The sequence below is a fragment of the Scyliorhinus canicula genome, chromosome 9, assembly GCF_902713615.1.
Source record: "Scyliorhinus canicula chromosome 9, sScyCan1.1, whole genome shotgun sequence".
Classification (NCBI taxonomy): Eukaryota; Metazoa; Chordata; class Chondrichthyes; order Carcharhiniformes; family Scyliorhinidae; genus Scyliorhinus; species Scyliorhinus canicula.
The window spans coordinates 46,974,991-47,000,298 of record NC_052154.1 but is presented as its reverse complement, the minus strand read 5'-3'; the positions used below and the strand labels follow the sequence as shown (position 1 = coordinate 47,000,298).

Genomic DNA, 25,308 nt, shown 5'->3' with positions numbered 1-25,308 from the left:
ATGCCCTTAAAGTTGGCGAGTCTACTACTGTTGCAGGCAGGGCGTTCCACACCCCTACTACTCGCTGAGTAAAGAAACTGCCTCTGACATCTGTCCTATATCTACTACCCCTTAATTTAAAGCTATGTCCCCTCGTGTTGGCCCCAAAACAGATCCTTGCGGTACACCACTAGTAACTGAACTCCAGGATGAACATTTGCTATCAACCACCATCCTCTGTCTTCTTTCAGCTAGCCAATTACTGATCCAAACCGCTAAGTCACCTTCAATCCCATACTTCCTTATTTTCTGCAATAGCCTACCGTGGGGAACCTTATCAAACGCCTTACTGAAATCCATAAACACATCAACCGCTTTACCCTCATCCACCTGTTTGGTCACCTTCTCAAAAAACTCAATAAGGTTTGTGAGGCATGACCTACCCTTCACAAAACCGTGTTGACTATCGCTAATCAACTTGTTCTTTTCAAGATGATTATAAACCCTACCTTTTATAACCTTTTCCAACATTTTACCCACAACCGAAGTAAAGCTCACAGGTCTATAATTACCAGGGTTGTCTCTACTCCCCTTCTTGAACAAGGGGACAACTTTTGCTATCCTCCAGTCTTCCGGCACTATTCCTGTCGGCAAAGACGACATAAAGATCAAGGACAAAGGCTCTGCAATCTCCTCCCTGGCTTCCCAGCGAATCCTAGGATTAAATCCCATCTGGCCCAGGGGACTTATCTATCTTTACACTTTCCAAAATTGCTAATACCTCCTCCTTGTGAACCTCAATTCCATCTAGCCTGGTCGGCTGAACCCGAGTATTCTCCTCGACAACATTGCCTTTCTCCAGTGTAAACACTGATGAAAAATATCCATTTAACGCTTCCCCTACCTCCTCTGATTCCACACACAACTTTCCACTACTATCCTTGATTGGCCCTAATCTTACTCTAGTCATTCTTTTGTTCCTGATATACCTATAGAAAGCCTTAGGGTTTTCCTTGATCCTATCCACCAACGACTTTTCGTGTCCTCTCCTCGCTCTTCTTAACTCTCCCTTTAGGTCCTTCCTGGCTAACTTGTAACTCTCAAGTGCCCTAACTGAGCCTTCATGTCTCATCCTAACATAAGCCTTCTTCTTCCTCTTGACAAGTGCTTCAACTTCCTTAGTAAACCACGGTTCCCTTGCTCGACAACTTCCTCCCTGCCTGACAGGTACATACGTATCAAGGACACGCAGTAGCTGTTCCTTGAAAAAGCTCCACATTTCGATTTTACCCATCCCCTGCAGTTTCCTTCCCCATCCTATACATCCTAAATCTTGCCGAATAGCATCATAATTGCCTTTCCCCCAGCTATAATTCTTGCCTTTCGGTATATACCTATCCCTGCCCATTGCTAAAGTAAACATAACCGAATTGTGATCACTATCACCAAAGTACTCACCTACATCTAAATCTAACACCTGGCCGGGTTCATTACCCAGTACCAAATCCAATGTGGCATCGCCCCTTGTTGGCCTGTCTACATACTGTGTCAGAAAACCCTCCTGCACACACTGTACAAAACCTGACCCATCTGTAGTACTCAAACTATAGTATTTCCAGTCAATATTTGGAAAGTTAAAGTCCCCCATAACAACTACCCTGTTACTCTCGCTCCTGTCGAGAATCATCTTTGCAATCCTTTCCTCTACGTCTCTGGAACTATTCGGAGGTCTATAGACAACTCCCAACAGGGTGACCTCTCCTTTCCTGTTCCTAACCTCGGCCCATACTACCTCAGTAGACGAGTCCTCAAACGTCCTTTCTACCACCATAATACTTTCCTTGATTAACAATGCCACACCCCCCCCCTCTTTTACCATCTTCTCTGTTCTTACAGAAACATCTAAATCCTGGAACCTGCAACAACCATTCCTGTCCCTGCTCTACCCATGTCTCCGAAATCGCCACAACATCGAGATCCCAGGTACCAACCCATGCTGCAAGCTCACCCACCTTATTCCGGATGCTCCCCGCCGTCCGCCAAATTCTCCGGCCCCGGTGCGAATCGCGCCACCCACCTCAGTGAATGGCGGGGACCAGTGCGACTCATGGGCCCCGGAGCCGCCCAAATTCTCCAGCCCACGATGGGCTGAAGTCCCGCCATTTTTTGCCAGTCCCATCGGCGTAAATTGGAGTAGGTCCTTACCGGCGGGATCTGGCGGCGTGGGCGGCCTCTGGGGTTCTTGGGGGGTGAGCGGGGGGGGGGTCTGGCCCTGGGAGATGCCCCCACAGTGCCCTGGCCTACGATTGGGGCCCACCGATCCGCGGGTGGGCCTGTGCCGTGGGGGCACTCTATTCTTCCGCACCGACGGCTGTGGCGGTCCGCTATTAACAAAGCCCTCTGTGCATGCACGGGGATGATGCCAGCACATGCTGGTGCTCCTGCGCATGCGCCAATTCGCGCCGGCCAGCGGAGGCCCTTTGGCGCCGGTTGGTGTGGCACCAAGCCCCTTTCCCGCCGGCCGGTGGGGCGCAAACCTTCAGGTTTAGCCCCTGAAGGTGTGGAGGATTCCTCACCTTTGGGGCGGCCCAATGCCGGAGTGGTTGACGCCACTCCATCCGCCGGAGTTGCCCGCCACACTGATTACGGCAGAATCCCGCCCCGCTTTTCAAAATGCACTGCCGTTGCTCTGTGTAATACAGATTAAATAAATCCTCATAATATTATTGATAGCCTCAGGAGGGAGGGCTAGTTTGTCAACAGAATACTCTTTTCTTATTATCACATCTGGCAGAGAGAGGGCATAGAGTCTCAATTGACAAACTAAAACCAACTTTACCTACAACTAGCACCAGCTGTCAATGCTGCCACACTCTTGCCCGCACTTGGGACGCAGAACATCTTTATGATCATGACTGTTTACAATTGGTTGAAGCCACCAAAACCCCTTGACCTGATTTATTGAGTCACCCACTAGAAAATCCAGACATCATCTTTTTCACAGATGGGTCAGCAAACCGCCCAAATGATATGACCCATCTGACCGGCTATGCAATAGTAACTCCATTTGTGATAGTGGAAGCTTTTGCTCTGCCTTAGAGAACGTCAGCTCAAGCGGCCAACTTGTTTGCCCTTAATAGAGCATGTATTCTAGCTAAAGGTAAAACAGTCAATATTTATACTGATTCTCAGTACGCTTTTGGGGTAGTACACGATTTTGGCCAATTATGGAAATACAGAGGATTCATAACTTCCTCCGGCCAATCTATTAAACATGCTAAATTGGTTTTAAATTCACTAGATGCTGTTCAGCGCCCCCCAGCAAGATAGCCGTTTCAAAGTGTGAAGCGCATACTACTGCAGACGATGAAGTCTCATGGGGCAATAGATTTGCTGACAAAATAACAAAGGAATTGGCTCTCAAACAGCAGCTACAAGCGGCTGCAGTTGAACTTCTGTCCACCATAACAGAACCAATGTTAAAACAGGCACACGAGCATCGCTCTTGGCTAAAAGCGGTTGCTATCAAATCTGGATCCACCCAGATACCCGAGCAGTATGCCCCAGAAGTCTGCTCTTGCCACTATGTCGCCTTGCCCATGGGCAGGCTCATGTGGGCAAAGGAGGGATGACACATGCCATATGTCAACAATGATATGCTCCAGGTATTATGGTAACAATTGAAAAAGTAGCCCACACACGTATGATTTGTCAGAGGAATAATTGGGGGAAAACGGCCAGTCTTTGATCATCTCCCAGAGCCCAAAATGCCTTTTGAAAATTTGCAGATAGATTTTACACAAATGCCGATGGCTGAAGGATTTAAATACATCCTGGTAATAGTGGACATGTTTTCACGGTGGGTAGAGGCTTTTCCGACGAAAAAAGATGATGCTAGAACAGTGGTAAATATTCTGTTAAAGGAAATAATACCTATGTAGTAATCCATGGGAGGCAGGAGTTCCGTCACCACACCAATATTTATTTACAATAACGATATTACAGGAGCAGCTACAAACAGTGCTGCTAGCAGTCCAGTCAACTTAAGACTGGCTCACACAGCCTACACAGGTGATTATATGGGCCCCCTCAATGAGCTATCTTTGAGGGAGCTCATACTCCAATTGGCCAACCAATAAAGCCAATTGGAGTTCATTACACCCCTCCCCCCCAAGGTCCAAGGAATTCCTGCCAGCTGGCATTCCTCTGAGCTTCTTCCTGCTCCTCCTGTCTGGGTCCGTCACCTCTGTGTCGTCCGCCAGGTCGTTCTCCGAAGTGGGCCCTTATAAGTACCTTATTAGGTGCCCGTCTTTTCCTTGACGACCTTCTTGGAAGTTGTTCTTCCTTCTTCTTGGGGAGAGGTGTCGCGGCGGCCTCGTCGAACGTGTCCATCTCCGACTCTGACGACTGGATGACGGGGTCTGGAGAAATTGCTCGGGGCTGGGGTGTGGGTATCCTTTCCGTCTGGGCTATCCCAGCTTGAGGCGGTCCTGCTTCGCCTGCCTCCAGGTGTGGTTCCGCTGCCCTTATTTGGTCTAGGTGTATCGTCAGCACCTTACCTCCTATCGAAACCTCAGAATATGGGCCCTGTTTGAGACTCTACCGTGCCTTTGACCCACGTTGGTCCATTCCCATAATTCTTGACCCAAACCGGTGCCCCCACCTGGAAATGTCACTGCTGCCGACTATTATCATGCCCCCTGCGTTGGGCCTCCTGTTGTTTCTCCACTTTCCCCGTTAAATTTGGGAAAAGGAGACTCAGCCTCGTTCGCAGCCGCCTTCCCATTAAGAGTTCAGCTGGCGGTATGCCCATTGTGGAATGCGGTGCGGTCTTGTAATCAAACAGCCAGCGGGAGAGCTTTGTGTCCATTGACGCTGCCAGCTGCTTCTTGAGTCCCGCTTTAAGTGTCTGGACCGCGCTCTCTGCCAGGCCGTTGGTCGCTGGATGGTAAGGGGCCGTTTTGATGTGACGGACTCCGTTTTCCTTCAGGAATTTTCCAAATTCCCCACTTGTGAATGCCAATACCTCCGGAAGTCCATGTGCTGCAAACGAGGCCCTGAGCTTTTCAATTGTTGATGCTGTGCTTGCCGCGTTTACCTGGTGGACGTCCAACCATTTGGAGTGGGCGTCCACTATCACCAAAAACATTGATCCCATGAAAGGGCCGGCGTGGTCAATATGCAGGCGGGTCCACGGTCTGCCTGGCCATTCCCACGGGTGCAATGGCGCCGCTGGTGGCACTCTTTGACCCTGTTGGCACTCCTGGCACCAACGTACCAAGGATGCTATGTTTGTGTCCAAACCTGGCCACCAAACGTAGCTTCGAGCTAGCATCTTCATTTTAGACACCCCTGGGTGTCCGTGATGTAACTCAGTTAAGATTGCCTGACGGCCCTGAGCTGGGACTATTACCAGGGCTCCTCATAATAGGATACCGTCTTCTACGGTTATTTGGTCCCTTCTACTCCAGTATGGGTGTATCTGGGGCTCCACTAGTCTTTCCAGTTCCCCTGTTAGCAGTAAATGCTTCATCTTGGCCAAAACTGGGTCTTTTTGCATCCACAACCGAATATGTTGTGCGTCTACTGGTCGGGTGTCCAAAAAATTTAGAGTCATTACTGTCTCCTCTACTTTTGGTATTTGCGGCGGAGTGTCCGGGAGGGGAAGTCTGCCAAAGCATCTGCATTTGCTACTCGCGTTCCCGGTCTGTGCTCCAGAACATATCTATACGCCGCCAGTAGCAACGCGCAGCGTTGGATTCCAGCTGATGCAATCGGGGGTATTGACTTGTCTTCTTTTAATAACCCTAATAACGGCTTATGGTCCGTCACTGTGGTGAATTTCCGCCCGTACAGATACTGGTGAAATTTTTTTACTGCGAATATCACCGCCAGTCCTTCCTTCTCGATTTGGGCGTACTTCCTCTCAGCCATTGCCAAGATCCTCGAAGCATAGGCTATTGGCCGTTCTTCCCCATTCCTTCCTCTATGGGCTAAGACGGCCCCTACCTCGTAGGGGGATGCATCACAAGTGGCCACCAACTCCTTCCTTGAGTCATAATGCTCCAAGACGTTGTCGGATGACAGCTGTTCCTTAATGTCCCTAAATGCTCGGTTTTGGCCGGCGGACCATTTCCATTCTTGCCCCTTTTTTAGTAGCTGGTGGAGGGGTTCTAGGATGGATGTCCTATTTTCAATAAATTTTCCATAATAGGTTACCAACCCCAGAAATGATCGTAACTTCTGGACCGTGGTGGGAGCTGGGGCTTCTTTTATTGCCCTTACTCTGTCTTCTAATGGGTGTAAGCCTGACTCGTCTACTTTATATCCCAGGTACGTCACTTGTGGGGCCAGAAAAACACATTTTTCCCTTTTTAGCCGTACGCCTGCCTTTGCGAAACGCCTGAGCACTTCCTCCAGGTTCCTCAAGTGTTCCCTGTTTGTCCTACCCGTGATTAAGACATCGTCCAAATAAATCGCCACCTGCGGTAGTCCCTGCAGAATATTTTCCATTGTACGCTGGAATATAGCGCAGGCTGATGACACTCCAAAAGGTAGCCTAGTATAACGAAAAAGGCCCTTCAGGATGTTGATCGTAGCGAACGTCTGGGAGTCCTTGTCCAGTTTTAACTGCAGGTAGGCGTGGCTCATGTCCAGTTTCGTGAACAAAAGCCCACCTGCCAATTTGGTATATAGGTCGTCTATTTTCGGGATTGGGTATTTGTCCAGCAGTGTGTATTTGTTTACCGTCTGTTTGAAATCTCCACAGAGACGTATCGAGCTGTCTGGCTTCAAAATTGGTACCATCGGCGCTGCCCATTCCGAGAACTGTACTGGTCTGATAATGCCGTCGCGCCGTAACCTTTCTATTTCGTCATCTACTTTCTTCCTTAATGCAAAAGGTACCGGCCTGGCCTTACAAAATTTCGGAAGGGCTTCTGGGTCCACGTGCAAAGTTGCTTTGGCGCCTATGATTTCACCCAAACCTTCCTGGAAGACCTCCGGGTATTTTTGGAGGGCTCCACTCAACTGCCCGCTTCCAGTCTGGAAAATTTTCATCCAATCTAATTTTAGGTCTTTCAGCCAGTTTCGTCCAATTAAGCTCGGTCCGGAGCCCTCTACTATCGTCAACGGTAATCTGAGCAATTGTTTCTCATATTCCACGGGTACATGAGTCGTGCCTGGAACATCCAGGGGTTCCCCCGTGTAGATTTTAAGTTTCATCGATGTTTTTGTTAGGGTTAGTGGCTGGAGTCCATCTTTGATTTTTCTAAATGCTGCCACTCCCATTACTGATACGGCCGCACCCGTGTCTATTTCCATTATTGTCGGCCGCCCGTTCGCCCGTGGGGTAATCTTAATGGGTTCTGCTTTCTTGTTGCAATATTATATAATTGTTCCCCTTCGGAGGAGGATGGGGCGTCTAGGTTGTGTACTTCCCTGCGTCCCCACCTGCTATTCCTCTTTTGCCACCTTCTTCTAGGGTTTCTGTCGTTGTTACCCCACTCTGTCTGGTGCCAGAAACGGTCCTTCTCTGTTGGGAGAGCCTCAGCCGGTACTTCCCTCTGTCTCCAGTTAGTCCTGGCAGACTTGGGGGCAGTTCTGGGGTTTTCCTTTTTCTCTCTATTCCTCAGGCTTTTCCTGAGTGGCTATCTGGTAGCAGGACCCATTGTGGTAGTCCCTCTCACAGGTATCTACCTCCATTGGCATGCCCTGTAGTTCCTGCGCCCCACTTGCTGCCTTTTCTAGGGACAGTGCGAGCTGTAATGCCTGCCTGCAGTCTAGCTCCGTTTCCGCCAACAGGGTTTCCGTATTGTGAGGTCGTTTATACCACACACTAACCGGTCCCAAAGCATTTCATTTAGCGTCGGGCCGAACTCACATTTTTCCGCCAGCCTTCTCAGGCGGGTCAATAAATTCGTAACTGACTCCCTGTCTTCCCGCTTTGCTGTGTAGAATCTGTACCTACGCCAAATGACAGGGTGGTTTTGGGTCGTAGTGCTCTTTCACCAATTCCGTTAAATCTTGGAAGGTTTTTGTGTCCGGCGCATCGGGATAAGTCAGACTACGTATAATGGCAAAAGCTGAGCGTCCGCACGCCGACAGCAGGATAAGCCATCTCCTGTCGTCCGTCAGTATATAATTTGCCCGGAAGAAGTAACACATTCTCTCCAGAAACTGGGACCAGTCCTCAATAGCCGGGTTGAATGCTTCTAACCTCCCAAAAAAAATGGCATTTTTAAAATGGCAAGGCTTACCCTCCGAGTGTGGCAGCTGGTCTCCGCAAAATTCTTAGTTTACCTCGTCGCCACTGTAGTAATCCACGGGAGGCAGGAGTTCCGTCACCACACCAATATTTATTTACAATAACGATATTACAGGAGCAGCTACAAACAGTGCTGCTAGCAGTCCAGTCAACTTAAGACTGGCTCACAAAGCCTATACAGGTAATTATATGGGCCCCCTCAATGAGCTATCATTGAGGGAGCTCATACTCCAATTGGCCAACCAATAAAGCTAATTGGAGTTCATTGCAACTTAGGTTTTGAATTCCAATGGGTATTAACAGTGACAGGGGAACTCATTTCACTAGCAAATTGACCAAAGCCCTGACAGAAGCCATGAGAATTGATTGGAAATTGCATATACCATATCAGCCGCAATCCTCAGGAATGGTGGAAAGGGCGAATGGAATAATCAAAACTGCTGTAACAAAAGTGTGTCAACAAAATGGGCTGCTATGGCCAGATGCCATACCCATAGTAATGTATGCGCTGAGAAATCAGAAAAATGGCTGCACGGGCTTAGCCCCGTATGAGATATTAATGGGACGTCCCATGACAACTGGAAATAAACCCCTAATGACTCCAGCGGCAGTAGTCTTAATATGGGCAGATGAGGCATCACTAAAATATGCCCAGACCATGTGTGAAACTGCTGGAAAAATACATGAAAAGGTGCGACAGGCTCAGATGCAACCAAAAGAGGGAAATACACACCCCTTTAAACCTGGCGATCAAGTGTATGTCAAAGCTTTAAACAAAGATTCTTTTCCTCCTAGGTGGAAGGGGCCCGACCAAGTGCTGCTCACAACCCGAACAGCGATTAAAGAAAAGTAAAAACAGATTGGATCCACGCAACTCGCTGTAAACTACATCATATGGAACTTTGAGAGTACTAGCGAAACACTGACCTGAAGAGAATGACGGCACTGCTGTTCTTATCTATTATATTAATCCAACATCATGTAGGAGGTGAACTGCATACAAACACCCTAATATACATGTCTCACTCGTACGCAGAGAGGGTAAATAAATCCAGTTATTGGGTTTGTATACAAATTCCCAGATGCTCGGGGGAGGGCATCCCTGTGCGCCCTATCCCATTCACTAGTAACGAGATAGCAGAATGGGCTCTAAGACTAAATAGTACAGGACGTGGTGAAGATACGGAGAATATGTTCGATTGGAGATCAGCTTGATACGATATGAATAGGTTTGAGGGATGGCAGTGGCCTTGGTTTAATGTCCTGTTTGATCCTTCCCAATTATGCTGGAGTCCCAAAAAGAAGTATATGCTTTAAGAAACATAAAACATATCGGACCCACTCAGTAGGCACGAGTCAGTGTGATCAGACCTTGAATTGGCAACCCCCTACGTTCCACCTTACAGCTAAAGGATTGGTCAGGAGTTGAAAATCGTTCTCGTGGAGGCGCCTGGGAACTGGATCCAATTAGAATAATGACGACTGATAGTAAAGGAAACCTGACCACATATAACGGCATCTGTTTTATCTGTGGCTGTGGTTACCATAAAATTGGGAAGGCTCCTGTTATTTGGGATACGCAGTCCCTTACGTGCATCACGTTCAGCAATTCCCCTACATTATAAACCACCCTTCTCGACAGAGAACACGATAAGGTACTAAAAGGTGTTGATCAAAATATCAACACGGAGGGAATTGTGCAAGGGAAATTAATGAGTTGCCCACTTAGAAGCATGCTGGGAATGCTTGACTATATTTTAACATTGCTTTCGAACAAAAATAAGTAGGTCAGGTAACGTAAACAAAATACTGCTTAGTATTTTGGATTCGGCCTTATTATGATAAGTTGCTCTTCTGAAGGACAGCAAAATGCGTACTCGAGTTGTTTTTAGCCAAGGGCAAGAACATACGGACTACGTATTTCATCTTGCGTTCTTTCCAAGGTGTATTTAATATAAACATGGCTGTTTACTTCTAGAGCTGCTATTTCAGACTATAAAGATACGCTTTCTTCAGCCTAATCTCAGTGTACTGTGGAATGACTATGTAGCCAGACCATGGCCCTCTCAGCAAATATTTGTGTCAAATAAAATTTCCTTAATCGAAGCTCGAAGAATTTGTCTTCATTATAATTTTCACGACATGCACAAAGGGAGAATTCAGAATGCCCAAATTACCTAACAGCACGTCTTTCAGGACTTGTGGGAAACCCACACAGCCACAGGGAGAAAGTGCAGACTCTGGGACCCTGGCACTGTGAAGCAATAGTGCTGACCATCGTGTTACTGTGCCACCCAAAAATGGATAAAGGCACCGCTGACTGTGCGACCACTCATTCATTCTATGGCCGTATTGGAAGTCTTTGCATATTATTTTAACTCACCACCACCTTCTCAAGGGTAATTAGGTATAAGCTACAAGTGCTCACCTTGCCAGTGATGCCCACATCCAAAGGACGTATAAAAAATTCAACAATTAGCATGATACCAGATGGTAGCAAAATCAAAACAGCAATAAAGCAGCATTGCAACATTCATAATTATTAAAGTTCATGGATCCCATATAATATAGCCTATAAATATGAAAATCTGTGTTTATAAAGTACATTGCACAAATATTCTTTTTTCATACACTCAGGTCAGTTTCAGCCAAGCTCCCCATATTCCCTGGTAACAAACAACACACGAAGACCTCCTTCAGTCCCCCAATTCACATACTCGCCAATGTCTCCTCCCATTCCCCTTGCGCACTCATTCACTCAGCAGCCCTCTTTCCAACCACTTTCACCCTCACTCAGCAGCTCCTCTTCTCAAATACCCCTGTCCTCACACACGCACTCAGCAGTCCCTCTTCCCAAAGGCTGTGTGGCGGGTCCTCTGGTAATGCTCCAGCATCGTCACAGGCTGACTTTGGTCATGATGGAGGCAGTGGTGGCAAGGAGGGGCAGAGGATGGAAAAAATTAAAAGGTGGAATTCCGCTGTCCAGAGGCTGGCAGCCTTCCCATGTGGTGGGCAGTTGTCCTATGCTGACGGCCGTGTAAAACATCTCCTAATTTGGCGTTTATATATGCAAATCAACTGCATGCCGCCTTGGGAGAGGCAGCCTTCCCCCATTTTTCACGCCGTCAGTAAAATGCCCTGAAGGCAGGACCCTGCTGCGGAGCAGAGCCAACACAGCAATTTTAACAATGCCACCCCCCCCCCCCCCGACATTGGTTAAGCCCTGGCCTAAAAGTTCATAAGTTAGCACTGTATCATACAATCCCTATAGTGCAGAAGGAGGCCATTCAGCCCATTGAATCTGCACTCACCTTTTAAAGAAAGAACCCCTACCTCGACCCACTCCCTCAACCTATCCCTATAACCCCACCTAACCTGCACATCTTTGGACACCAAGAGGCAATTTAGCAGGACAATTCACCTAGCCCTTACATTTTTGGACTGTAGGAGGAAACCAGAGCACCCGGATGAAACCCAAGCAGACACGGGGAGAATGTATAAACTCCATGCAGTCACTTAACCAAGGTCGGAGTCGAACCCTCGGCCCTGGCACTGTGAGGGGGCAGTGTTAACCACTGTGCCACCATACTGTGGTCGGTGTACCCAGACCACATGGTCTGGAATGGTTCACGAAAGAGGCACACCACCATGTTCTCAAGGGCAACTTGTGATGGGTAACAATTCTTTTTTGTTTATTCAGGGGATGTGGCATCGCTGTCTAGAAAATGATTTATTGCCCAGGCTCAATTGCCCTTGAGAAGGTGGTGGTGAGCTGCCTTTCTGAACCACTGCAGTCCATGTGGTGTAGAAATACTCAGTGCTGCTGGGATGGAGTTCCAATATTTTGACCCAACGACATTGAAGAAATGTGATATAATTCCAAGTCAGGACAGTGAGTGACTTGGAGGGGACCCTTCAACTAGTGGCGTCCCCACGCATCTGCTGTCCTTGTCCTTCTAGATGGTAGTGGTCGTGGTTTGGAAGGTACTATCTAAGGAGCCTTGGTGAGTTTCTACAGTGCATCTTGTAGATGGTACACATTGCTGCCACTGTGTATCAGTGGTGGGGGAAGAGAATGTTTGTGGATGGGGTGCCAATCAAGTGGTTTGCCATGACCTGGATGGTGTCAAGCTTCTTAAGTGCAGTTGGCAAGTATATAGTATTCCATCACATTAGTGACAGTGCCTTGTATTTGGTGGTCAGGGTTTGGGGAGTCAGGAGCTGAATTACTTGCCATAGGATTCCCAGCCTTTGCTCTTGTAGTCACAGTATTTATATGGCTCATCTAGTTCAGTTTCTGGTCAATCAAGATGTTGTTACTGGGGGATTCAGGGATGGCAATGCCATTGAATGTCAGGGGTGAAGGTGAGAATATCTTTTGTTGAGATGGTCATTGCCTGACACTTGTTTTACCTCATAGAATTCAGTGCAGAAGGAGGCATTCGGCCCATCGAATCTGCACCGGCCCATGGAAAGAGCACCCTACTTAAGCCCACGCCTCCACCTATCCCCATAACCTCACCTAACCTTTTGGACACTAAGGGACAATTCAACATGGTTAATCAGCTAATCTGCACATCTTTGGACTTGCATGAATGTTACTTGCCACTTGTCAGCCAAAGCCTGGATACGATACAGGCCTTGCTGCATTTGGACAAATTCTGCCCTTGTCAATAGCATTCACAGTCCAAGAACAAATAAACTAAAGCTACAAGGCAACAGCCTTTCTGTGCACGTTTTAATAGTTTCTCGAACATATTATTATTGTTGATTCAGGAACATGGTTTATCTCTTAAAATTGCCAAATACAACAAAGACTTTTTGAAATTCAATTCCTTCTTTTCATGCTTTGAGAGATTTAGTTTTGGATGTCACTGTTTCAACATAACATATTTTAAAGATTGGTCTGCTTTCTGTAAATGCCATCAATTCAGATTCCAAATACTTGAGATCAGAAAGATTGAAGTGCTTTTTGTAGGTTGCTTTGCAGTTTTTCTATTTTCTGCTGGTAAACAGCAATAGCTTTATTTAATTTGTCACTAGTCTGAGCAGATATTATAATGCAAACATTTTTCTTCCTCAAAATAATCGGTTCCAAACAAAGTACGAAACAATACTGTGATGATTTTGTTGGTTTATTCGTTCTGCCTCCTGACGTGGACATTAGCTTTTAACATTGTGGAGTTAAAAGTACTTGCAATTCAATATTTCATCATTTTTCAAATACAGAAATTTTGTGCAATGCTTCTGATGTGTTCCATTTGCTTTCTCAATTTAAACAAAAAATGTCAATACTCTGCTAACAGGGCTAGACAATAACAATGTATCCTGTTCAGAATTTGATTATTTAAAGTTAATCATCTGCTTATATCCATCGTGTGTTTTAAAAAGATAAATGGTTCACCTATCTCTTCATTCCTCTGAGTAATGTGCATTCTTTATTCACAGCCAAGTTTCCTCAGTGTGGGAAAAGATTTTTAAAATATGTAATTTCTAAATAAAGAGTTATGTTGGGGGAAATTTAAATACTGGGTGGCTCCGATGCAATATTGGAGTATTACGGCATTCGGATCTGTAAGGGTCAATGGGGGACTGGGGAAACAGTTCCACCCATATTATGATGTAGAGAGTCACATAGGAATAGTAGAGTATGTAGAAAGTATGTGTTATTAATAAACAGTTACTGTTTAGCTCAGTTGGCTAGACAGCTGATTTGTGATGCAGAGTGAGGCCAGCAACGTTGGTTCAATTCCCATACAGGTAGAGGCTATTCATGAAGGTCAGGCCTTTTCAACCTTGCCCTCGTCTGAGACATGGTGATCCTCAGGTTAAACCACCACCAGTCAGCTCTTCCCCTCAAAGGGGAAAGCAACCTATGGTCACCTGGGAGTATGACAACTTTGCCATTACCTATTGTTCAACTATTCAAGCCTGTAGACCTCTTAGTGAGACAACAGCATTAATATGGCTAGTCCAATTAAGTTTCTGATCAATGGTAACTCCCAGGATGTTGATTGTCGGCGATGGTAATGCCATTGAATGTCAAGAGGCAGTGGTTAGATCCTCTCTGGTAAAAGATGGGTCATTGCCTGGCACTTGTGTGGCACAAATGTAACTTGCCACTTATAGGCTCAAGCCTGGATATTGTCCAGGTCTTCCTGCATTTTGACGTGGACTGTTTCATTATCCGAGCCATTGCTGAACATTGTGCAGTCATCGGCAAACATCGCCACTTCTGACCTTTCTGGAAGGCAAGTCATTGAAGCAGCTGAAGATGGTTGGGCCCAGGACACTACCCTGAGGAATTCCTGCAGGGATGTCCTACAGTGATACCCCAGAGTGCAGTGGATGGCAGCACATTGAGTAAATTTGAGAAGATAGATTTTTAATTACAATTAATGTTAAGTACCTGGGACACTTTGGAAAGTTCAAGATCATACACATAACATGAAGTTAATCCTGGTTATGGAGAAAGGGCAGGAAAGTGGAGTTGAGATCGAGAGGAGATCAGCCAAGATTGTATTGAATGGTGGAGCGGGCTCAAGTAGCTGACTTGCCTACTCCTGCTCCTACTTCGTGTTCTTATATTCAGTTGATCCAAAAGCCGAAGACCTAATCGTCAGACAATGAATAAATGAATGTTCTGAAGTCAAGAAGTCCTTTGAGACATTCTTTAATCTAAGAAGAACATTGTGAACCAAGCAACATTTAACATTTAATAAGAGAGTTTAGAAGCTCCAGGAACCCATAGACACTTTCATAAATTAGTTATGCAGATTAACTGAAGACTGTGACTGTGTCTGTGACTCAGAAGGACAACTAATAGTCGTGGGATGGCCAATGATATTCTTTCAGATGTACTCCAATCTAAAGAAGATTTGACTTTGGAATAAGCCATCCAAATCATCAAACAATTGATGCCCACAGACAAAACTGATGAAATTTACAGGCAATTTTAAATTGTAGCACAGAGAAACCCAAAAGTCCAGCTCATAAAGCAAGGAAATTAACATCCAAGCAAAAGATAATAGGGTAGCAGACCATGTCAGTGCTATGTCATCAAAAGACCTCACAGACACGAGCAGTGTCCAGCAATCACTATGTAGAACTTTCACACCAACCACCTGGGATACTTTGGAAAGTTCAAGATCATACACAGAACATGAAGTCAATCCTGGAGCAAGAGAGAAATGACCAACTCACCAAGGTAAAAGTCAGGGAGTGACATGAGTATTTGAAGTATTAGAAGCCAAACTACAGGTTGAGCTCAAGGATGAGGAACATTCAAATGTGAGGAAGTTAAACCTTCAACTTCCAGGAAGAAATTGGCGGATCCCATCAAAAAAGAAAACTCAAGTCGCTCCTTGAATGAACAGAATGAACATTCCCTCCGGAAGGAGAGGGGAAAACCCATGGTACTTGACCAAGGTTACAGATTGTCAACAAAGAAAAATACAATTTAAGAAGTGCAAAAAAACGAATCAAATGCTGACACCCGGCTATTTGGAATACCAAGCACTAAATCTTCAAGGCTGAGGAAACAAGGTTCAGACAGGGCGCTGGAGGGATACAAGTTAGCCAGGAGGGAACTGAAGAAAGGGATTAGGAGAGCTAAGAGAGGGCATGAAAAATCTTTGGCGGGTAGGATCAAGGAAAACCCCAAGGCCTTTTACACATATGTGAGAAATATGAAAATGACTAGAGCGAGGGTAGGTCCGATCAAGGACAGTAGCGGGAGATTGTGTATTGAGTCTGAAGAGACAGGAGAGGTCTTGAACAAGTACTTTTCTTCAGTATTTACAAACGAGAGGGGCCATATTGTTGGAGAGGACAATGTGAAACAGACTGGTAAGCTCGAGGAGATACTTGTTAGGAAGGAAGATGTGTTGGGCGTTTTGAAAAACTTGAGGATAGACAAGTCCCCCGGGCCTAACGGGATATATCCAAGGATTCTATGGGAAGCAAGAAATGAAATTGCAGAGCCGTTGGCAATGATCTTTTCGTCCTCGCTGTCAACAGGGGTGGTACCAGGGGATTGGAGAGTGGTGAATGCCGTGCCCCTGTTCAAAAAAGGGAATAGGGATAACCCTGGGAATTACAGGCCAGTTAGTCTTACTTCGGTGGTAGGCAAAGTAATGGAAAGGGTACTGAGGGATAGGATTTCTGAGCATCTGGAAAGACACTGCTTGATTAGGGATAGTCAGCATGGATTTGTGAGGGGTAGGTCTTGCCTTACAAGTCTTATTGACTTCTTTGAGGAGGTGACCAAGCATGTGAATGAAGGTAACGCAGTGGATGCTGTGTACATGGATTTTAGTAAGGCATTTGATAAGGTTCCCCATGGTAGGCTTATGCAGAAAGTAAGGAGGCATGGGATAGTGGGAAATTTGGCCAGTTGGATAACGAACTGGCTAACCAATAGAAGTCAGAGAGTGGTGGTGGATGGCAAATATTCAGCCTGGAGCCCAGTCATCAGTGGTGTACTGCAGGGATCAGTTCTGGGTCCTCTGCTGTTTGTGATTTTCATTAACGACTTGGATGAGGGAGCTGAAGGGTGGGTCAGTAAGTTTGCAGATGATACGAAGATTGGTGGAGTTTTGGATAGTGAGGAGGGCTGCTGTCGGCTGGAAAGAGACATAGATAGGATGCAGAGCTGGGCTGAGAAGTGGCATATGGAGTTTAACCCTGAAAAGTGTGAGGTTGTCCATTTTGGAAGGACAAATATGAATGCGGAATACAGGGTTAACGTTAGGGTTCTTGACAATGTAGAGGAGCAGAGAGATCTTGGGGTCTATGTTCATAGATCTTTGAAAGTTGCCACTCAAGTGGATAGAGCTGTGAAGAAGGCCTATGGTGTGCGAGTGTTCATTAGCAGAGGGATTGAATTTAAGAGCCGTGAGATGATGATGCAGCTGTACAAAACCTTGGTCAGGCCACATTTGGAGTACTGTGTGCAGTTCTGGTCACCTCATTTTAGGAAGGATGTGGAAGCTTTGGAAAAGGTGCAAAGGAGATTTACCAGGATGTTGCCTGGAATGGAGAGTAGGTCTTACGAGGAAAGGTTGAGGGTGCTAGGCCTTTTCTCATTAGAACGGAGAAGGATGAGGGGCGACTTGATAGAGGGTTATAAGATGATCAGGGGAATAGATGGAGTAGACAGTCAGAGACTTTTTTCCCTGGGTGGAACAAACCATTACAAGGGGATATAAATTTAAGGTAAATGGTGGAAGATATAGGGGCGGATGTCAGAGCTAGGTTCTTTACTCAGAGAGTAGTGGGGGCATGGAATGCACTGCCTGTGAAAGTAGTTGAGTCGGAAACGCTAGGGACCTTCAAGCAGCTATTGGATAGGTACATGGATTAGGGTAGAATAATGGAGTGTTGATTAATTTCTTCTTAAGGGCAGCATGGTAGCATTGTGGATAGCACAATTGCTTAACAGTTCCAGGCTACCAGGTTCGATTTTGGCTAGGGTCACTGTCTGTGTGGAGTCTGCACATCCTCCCCGTGTGTGCGTGGGTTTCCTCCGGGTACTCCGGTTTCCTCCCACAGTCCAAAGATGTGCAGGTTGGGTGGATTGCCCTTAGTGTCCAAAATTCTATGATCTATGATTAACCTAGGACAAACGTTCGGCACAACATCGTGGGCCGAAGGGCCTGTTCTGTGCTGTATTTCTCTATGATTCAGGGCGGCACGGTGGCGCAGTGGTTAGCATATGATGTCCACCAGCAAAACTGGTCCGTGTGGAGTTTGCACATTACCCGCGTGACAGCGTGGGTCTCACCCCAACAACCCAAAGACATGCAGAGTAGGTAGACTGACCATGCTAAATTGTCCCTTAATTGGAAAATAATTGGGTACTCTAAATCTATATGAACAAAGTTGGCCCAAGATAGTTGAGATGATCTCGCCTCCAAAATTGAAAAGAATGAAATTGGGAAGAGTCGTAAAGCCTCATGACTATCTGAATCTGTACAGTCAAAGGCTTGAGGGGGGAGGAGGAGTAGTACTATTAGCGTGGTCAGGACTTTAAAGGTTTGGGACTGAGAAGCAGCACATTGGAGTAGAGAGTGTGGTGATAAGCTTAACAAACGTTGGCATGAAAATAGCACCTCGTCAGGACTGCATCCTGTATATATCCATATAGTTAGGTATTATTAATAACCAGTCATTGTTCAACTGCATAATCCTCTAGAACTCTTTACAAGGCAACATTGCACCAGATATTGAGGGCTAAAGTGATTAAAATACAAACAGGAGGCAATGCTTAACATTGTGGGTCAATGTGGGCCTGGAATAGGGTGTGAGAATAAGGTGCAAATGACTAAAGAAAATGAGCAAGGTAAGTGAAGAACTGGGTGTGCACAGTACATGTTGTGTAGCTGGAGAATTTAATTGGAGTTGCTATATTGATCAAGGATCAAAAAAGCAGTTAATCATAGAATTTACAGAGCAGGAGGCCATTCGGCCCATCGGGTCTGCACCAGCCCTTACAAAGAGCACCCTACTCAAGGCCACATCTCTACCCTATCCCCGTAACCTAGTAACCCACACTATGGGTACTAGGTAAACTCATCCCTGAGAAGACAAGTGGAGAGAAAAGTGAAAGAATAAATTACATAATTTCAAACTAGCTAACAGATGTTGGGTTCAGTGATGATAAAGATGATAATCTGGGTTAACAGTAATGGGAGCATGTTCTAGAAGATTTGGGATTAGTATTATGGAAGTGAGTTCTCAGGTGTGCAATTAGCAAAAGGGGTTTGGAATTTGGAAGTAGCAAAGGGGAATTAGCAAAGGGAAATCTGGGATGTGGAAATATTGGGGAAGGAGTCAAGAATCTGGAAGCAAGGGTGGCACGTGGCACAGAGGTTAGGAATGCAGGCTACGGTGGCGAGGACCCGGGTTCGAATCCTGGCCCTGGGTCACTGTCCGTGTGGAATTTGCACATTCTCCCCGTGTCTGCGTGGGTTTCACCCCCACAACCCAAAAATGTGTAGTTTAGTTGGATTGGCCACACTAAATTGCCCTTAAGTGGGAAAAAAAAATTGGGTTCTCCAAATTAAAAAAAAAGAATCTGGAAGCAAAGTGAGATGGGTACCATATATGGAAATAGATATGCATAGTCTCTGAGTGCAGAAGTAGTCGGGAAGTGTGTTCTTGGATACAGTACAGTACAGTTAGAAAAGTATTTTCTAACATTAAGGGTCTTGTCGGATTACAGGGCTAGGTGATGTAGCTGTGTTTAGGAGAAAGGCTTGGAGTTCGGCCAGTGAGGAACACTATGTGATGGGGACTCAGGACAATGTGATCTATACTTTAATGTTCTATGATAGTATCTCTTTATATTTTTGGTTATAAGTCTTCACTCTAACCTGCCCACAGTTCAACTGTACACTTTCAAAATCTGTGTAAAAGTCTTTAACCAATTCTAAATTGGTTACTGGCTCATTGTATCAAATTTGGCTTTACGAGCATTTCTTCAGCTAGTCAGTATGGAAGTTAGAGTTCTTCTGGCCAACCTTGTTATAGGTTTCTTACAACCACTTTCACAGCGTCGTTCTCTATAAAGTTCAGTAAGCATACCAACAAACTTTAGGTCAAAGTGGGCTATGTAATAGTAGTAAGAGTTGGATATTGATGTTTTCAACTGGAACTATCAGTGGGTCAGAAAGCATGGTAGAATAAAGTCAGGTGAGTGGAAATATTTATGAGAAGGGAGACCACAGAAATAATGTCTATGGGGGAAAACAGGGCTGGCAGGTCGTTATGGCAATATGGGGAATTTGTACCACACATCCAACTCATTCACTTGGTTCCTTGTTGGAGAAAATTGAAGAATGTGCATTGTTCAAATGAGGCATCCAAATTCAAATATTGTGAAAATGACAGCTTAAGTACATGATGCTAAAAGAGTTGGTGAGAACTTGCTAAAATTGCAATTTATTTATGGACCAGGAAAGAATATTGACAAACAATAACATGGTAAGTTCACTAATTTCTTTAATAATCAAATTGATCCAAACTATCGGATAAAACAAACCTAAAAAAGCTTTTTTTTTAAAAAAAAGGAGACTTCCATTTTTAATTTTTATAATTAAACAAATTTGTTTCCATCTGCTCACTTTTGTTACTGAAGGCAAAATAAATTTTAAATGAGTCAAAATGTGTATCAATTATGTATATATTAAATAGTGTAGTAATATAGTAAATGTGCATATTAGTGCATTACCTTATCAGCTTGACGCATGTAGCAGTACAGAATTCCTCGCATACATTTTATAGCGCAGTATTCCAGCTCATGAGTCCTTCCCTTATCATCGTCAATGCGCCTATAAAAGGAAGATATGTTGGAACAGAATTGAAAATTTATCAAAATAAAAATGAAGTACTTTTAGCAATTTGCTCAGTCCCATTATTTTAAAATTAAAACTGAAAGTTATCATTGGTAAATATTCATATAAATTAGTTATGCAAATTAATTGAGCAATTAAAGCAAATCTGCTGTTCTTTTCCAAATGAATTACTCAGTTCAAATGGATTTAAAACACATCGGCATTATTGTATCAGAGCAGGTGCGAATGACTAGTATCACCATGAAAAATTAATCATTAAGCAACTATGATACATGAAATGCAGTGTTGAGGTTGTGCCTGTTGGTTTTGTTTATTGAATAAATAAATATAGATTGGCAATCTGAGGAATAATTCAATCCATCATAAAATAGTAAAGCTTGCTGTTTAAAAACGTGTCAGACATCATACCGATGTTTAGCACTACATTGAATCAGAGCTAGCTCGTTTAATTTAAATCACTCAGTTTACACAGTGATAGAATAGAGAGTGTTTAAAATTATGAAAGCATGTAACAGGACAGATAGATGTCGACTGTCTATTTCTTCTCAGGCAGGATAAACACTGATACAGGCCAGTTGAAATCAATACTCTGTTTCAATGTCATAACTTCTTTAAAAATACCTAATAATTTGCTAAGGTATTAAAAGCGTATAATACAGTATCACAAATCTAACTGTCCAGAAACCAGAGTTGTTCAAAAATGAATGTGTTATGCATCAATTTTAATTCAGTTCAAATGTAAAAAGCACTACTGAGGTCGGCCCAGTTAGGAATGGCGCCTGACTGGTTGCACCCTAGGCTGCTTGTGTGCCAGTCTATTCTCACGTTCCAAGCAACCCTTGACCTACTTGACCCGAACTGCCCAACTAGAAATCTGGCAAAATCTGAAATCTGGAATGACTTTGGTCCCAAAGTTGAGGCACTGTACCTGTATGTGACTGATAATACCCCATTGGTGTTGTCAAGCAAGGTGTTAATAAAAGCTGAAGAAAAGGGGTTGTAGTTTGTCTAATGGACTCGTTTTGCAACAAATTAATATCCGCAGTTATCTTTTTAAAAATTCTTTCATGCGATGTTGGCATTGCAGGCTGGGCCAGCATTTATTGACCATCCCCAATTGCCTTTGAACTGAATGGTTTGCTGGGCCGTTTCAGTGGGCAGTTAAGAATCAACCACATTGTTGCGCGTCTGAATTCGCATGTAGGCCAGGCCAGGTAAGGATGCCGTATTTCCTTCCCTAAAGGACATTAGCGAACCAGATGGGTTTTACGACAGTAAACCATGGTTTTTTTGGTCATAATTAGACTTTTAATTCCGGATTTTAATTTAAATTTAAATTCCATCATCCGCAATGGTGGGATTTGAACCCAGGTCTTTCAGAGGTCTCTGGATTACTATTCCGGTGACAATACACCATGTCACTGCCTCCTCAGATCCAGATTCTAATTTTGCAAGGCATAAATCCTTATGTTTTAACTCTAAATGGAAATATTTCTACACCCTTCTGCCTCAAAAATGTTTGATCAATTCTTTAGTTGATAGTTTTAATTCAAAGTTAGCAATTATTGACTGATGGATTCCTTAAACTTCCGTTTGTTCCTGGTTTTAAATGTTAAACAATGCTCTCTGCTCTAAAGACTTGGACTCAGTTCTATTATTGTTTATTCTTTAGTATAATAGTCACATCGGATGGCAATAGAATGTTGCACCATGCCTGGGCAAAGATAATTAATTACTGTAATTGATTGCAGAGCATGGCAGCTAATGAACACCCTGTTCAGGGAACATCTACCCCAACAATAATTCATATTTCACTAGAACAATTGCTGGTCTAATGAAACGGAATTCCTGCTTTGCAAGCACTTTTTCTTGCCAAATTATATCTGAACATTACTGCAGCAGAAAATATTTTTTGAATCATAGAGAAAAGAATCATAGAATCCCTACACTGCAGAAGGAGGCCATTCAACCCATCGCATCTTGCACTGACAGTCTGAAAGAGCACCCTACCTGGGCCCAGTCCCCCATCCTATCTCCGTGAAGAGGACAATCTGGCCTTAGATACTAGATAGTGTACTGCAACCATTATAAAACCCACAGTTCCACCATTTTACTGAGGCAGCTGAATTCTTCAATTGAGACTGTCTGATAAGTGTAAGATATTAGAAACACACAATGTATCTTTGAGAGGCCGATTTTCAGACAGAGAAACTGCATATGTTACAATTCAAGATCGATTCCCCAATGTGTAACAAGGTACTATTGTGATGGCCCAGTATGTCTGCTGGTAGCAATAGGGGAAAAAGATGAATGATGGCTCCACCCCAGATAATGAACTACCGATATCACTAATTTCAAGACAACATACATGCCTTTGTAATGATTGAATAGTTTAATTCAGCATGTAAACCTTTAATATGATTGGTTAATTATTTTTTTTAAATAAATTTAGAGTACCCAATTCATTTTTTCCAATTAAGGGGCAATTTAGCGTGGCCAATCCACCTACCCTGCACATCTTTGGGTTGTGGGGGTGAAACCCACGCAAACACGGGGAGAATGTGCAAACTCCACATGGACAGTGACCCAGAGCCGGGATCGAACCTGGGACCTCGGCGCCGTGAGGCAACTGGGCTAACCCACTGCGCCACTGTGCTGCCCTGATTGGTTAATTATTTTTATATGCTATGTCTGATGTAACCTTAATCAATAGTCATGAATGGACATAGATGACGAGTAAGAAATGATTGACATATGTTAATTTCTTGTATAATTTCTTGTATAATCGAATCTTGAGGCATAACTGCCTGCATCATCATTAAATCGGGGTTTTCTAATCGGAAGGCCAAAGCTTGTAAAGACTAGTTTTTAACTTCAAGAGTCTTTGTCTGGTCTCTCATGAGGGTGAAGTATAGTACAGTCAAACAGCTGTATAATTTTTATCTCGACACCTGTAAACCCAACTAATCTTTGGACACCAAGGGACAATTTAACGTGGTCAATCCACGTAACCTACATATCTTTGGACAATGAGAGGAAACCAGAGCACTCAGAGGGAAACCACGCAAATTCAGGGAGAATGTACAAATTCCACACAGTCACCAGAGGTCGGAATCGAATATGGGTCCCTGACGTTGTGAGGCAGCAGTGCTAACCACCGTGCTACCGTGTCATCCGTGAACATAAGCCACATTCAACAGTTTCATATTCGTGAAAGTAAGAAGTACAATTAATATTTGGGCTGAGTGGTAACCTAGATAAATGAAGTTCAAATGGAATGGAGTCTACATAGTTTTCTGTGATTGCCATTCATCTAACTCAGCCCGAAGGTGCTCAGAGGGATGAATAAAGATGATTTCCAAATCGAGGCCCAGTGGTGAAAAGCATACATTCTAACAAGTAGTACCGTTAAGCCCTATGCCAATATAACTTGATTAATGAATTCTTCCATTTGAATCAAAATGTTTACAATATAATCTAAGCACATAGAAAATTATATACAAAAATGAATTGTCATTAGTTTTAAAAGCTCGTCAAAGATTTTGCCGAATGAATGCATGTAAAAATACATGGCAAAAGGATGACCTTTGTATATCACCCACCAGTTTACTTGGTTGCTTTTAAAACATATCTTTTGGACTTTGCACCAAATCCATTACTAAGTTACCTGGACCACTTCCTGTATTCTTAGCTGTAAAATGTTCCTTCACAGTTCTCGGACAATTTACAGGCTCAATGCAATCCCTATACCAACATTTTTATAGGAAAATAATTTTGTGTTAAGTGGGCAAACTATCATTTTTATATCAAGTCAACACCTTTTCTTAAATAACTGCACAAAATGCAGTCTAATTGTAAAACTTAATTGAATTTAATCCTTCAGTAAAAATGTAGGGACAAACTTTTGCCACTGACAATGAAGTACTTCCACCAGGTCTGAGAGCTGAAGATGATTTTGGCTGGGGTGAGGAAGGGGTGGAGGGGGTGGAGGAGAGTCCAGGGCAATCAATTAAAGAGGCTGAATTATCAATATACTCGTGTTCCTTTATATTGTTTCAGGTTGAAATTGTTCTGTACAGTATGATGTTAGCTGAGGTTTCTGGTGCTCTGGCTTATTCTCTGATCTCTATTACAATCCCAGTTGATGTTACTACTGGATGGGAAGATCCCAGAATGGAACCTGACTCAAAAGACCATCATTTTTACTTTTTTCACAAAATGTGGAGGAACAGAGACACAGGACTGTTAACTAGCTTTTACCGACAAAAAACATTTATTAAAGATGAAAAGCTTGACTCTAATGTACTACTCCTTCATTCCAACTTATCTTCACAAACGTATATGGACTTTAAGGATAACACAGTTTACAATATATATCTTACACTATAATGTTCGCAATAAACACAGTCCCTGTTACCCAACAGGCTATGGTCAGATAACATCCTACTCTAAAACCCAGTGATAGATGCCACTCACTCAATCTTCTGTGGATTTCTCCTCAAATCCCCCCAGATGATTCTTACACCATGAGCCAGTTTCCACACGAGTGATTCCAAACTCAACTCACAAAGTTTTGCAACTCTCCTTTCAGTATTCCTTTGTCTCGACTGCTTTGAAGCTTTTACGCCAACGCTGCAATCCAGCCACCGATTGTTCCACAATTACTTCGTGAGTGTTTCCCACCATACCTCCTCCTCTAACCAACCC

At 44.1% G+C, this 25,308-nt stretch overlaps 1 protein-coding gene across 3 annotated transcripts in view; it reads right to left on the bottom strand.

The window, feature by feature from the left end:
- The window catches only part of phkb (phosphorylase kinase, beta), a 408,331-nt gene that overhangs the window by 281,773 nt on the left and 101,250 nt on the right, over nucleotides 1-25,308 (bottom strand). For all 3 annotated transcript variants that reach the window (XM_038806656.1, XM_038806654.1, XM_038806655.1), the window contains one exon: nucleotides 20,478-20,577. In XM_038806656.1, coding sequence (XP_038662584.1) covers nucleotides 20,478-20,577 — 100 coding nt within the window. The remainder of the gene's footprint in view (nucleotides 1-20,477; nucleotides 20,578-25,308) is intronic.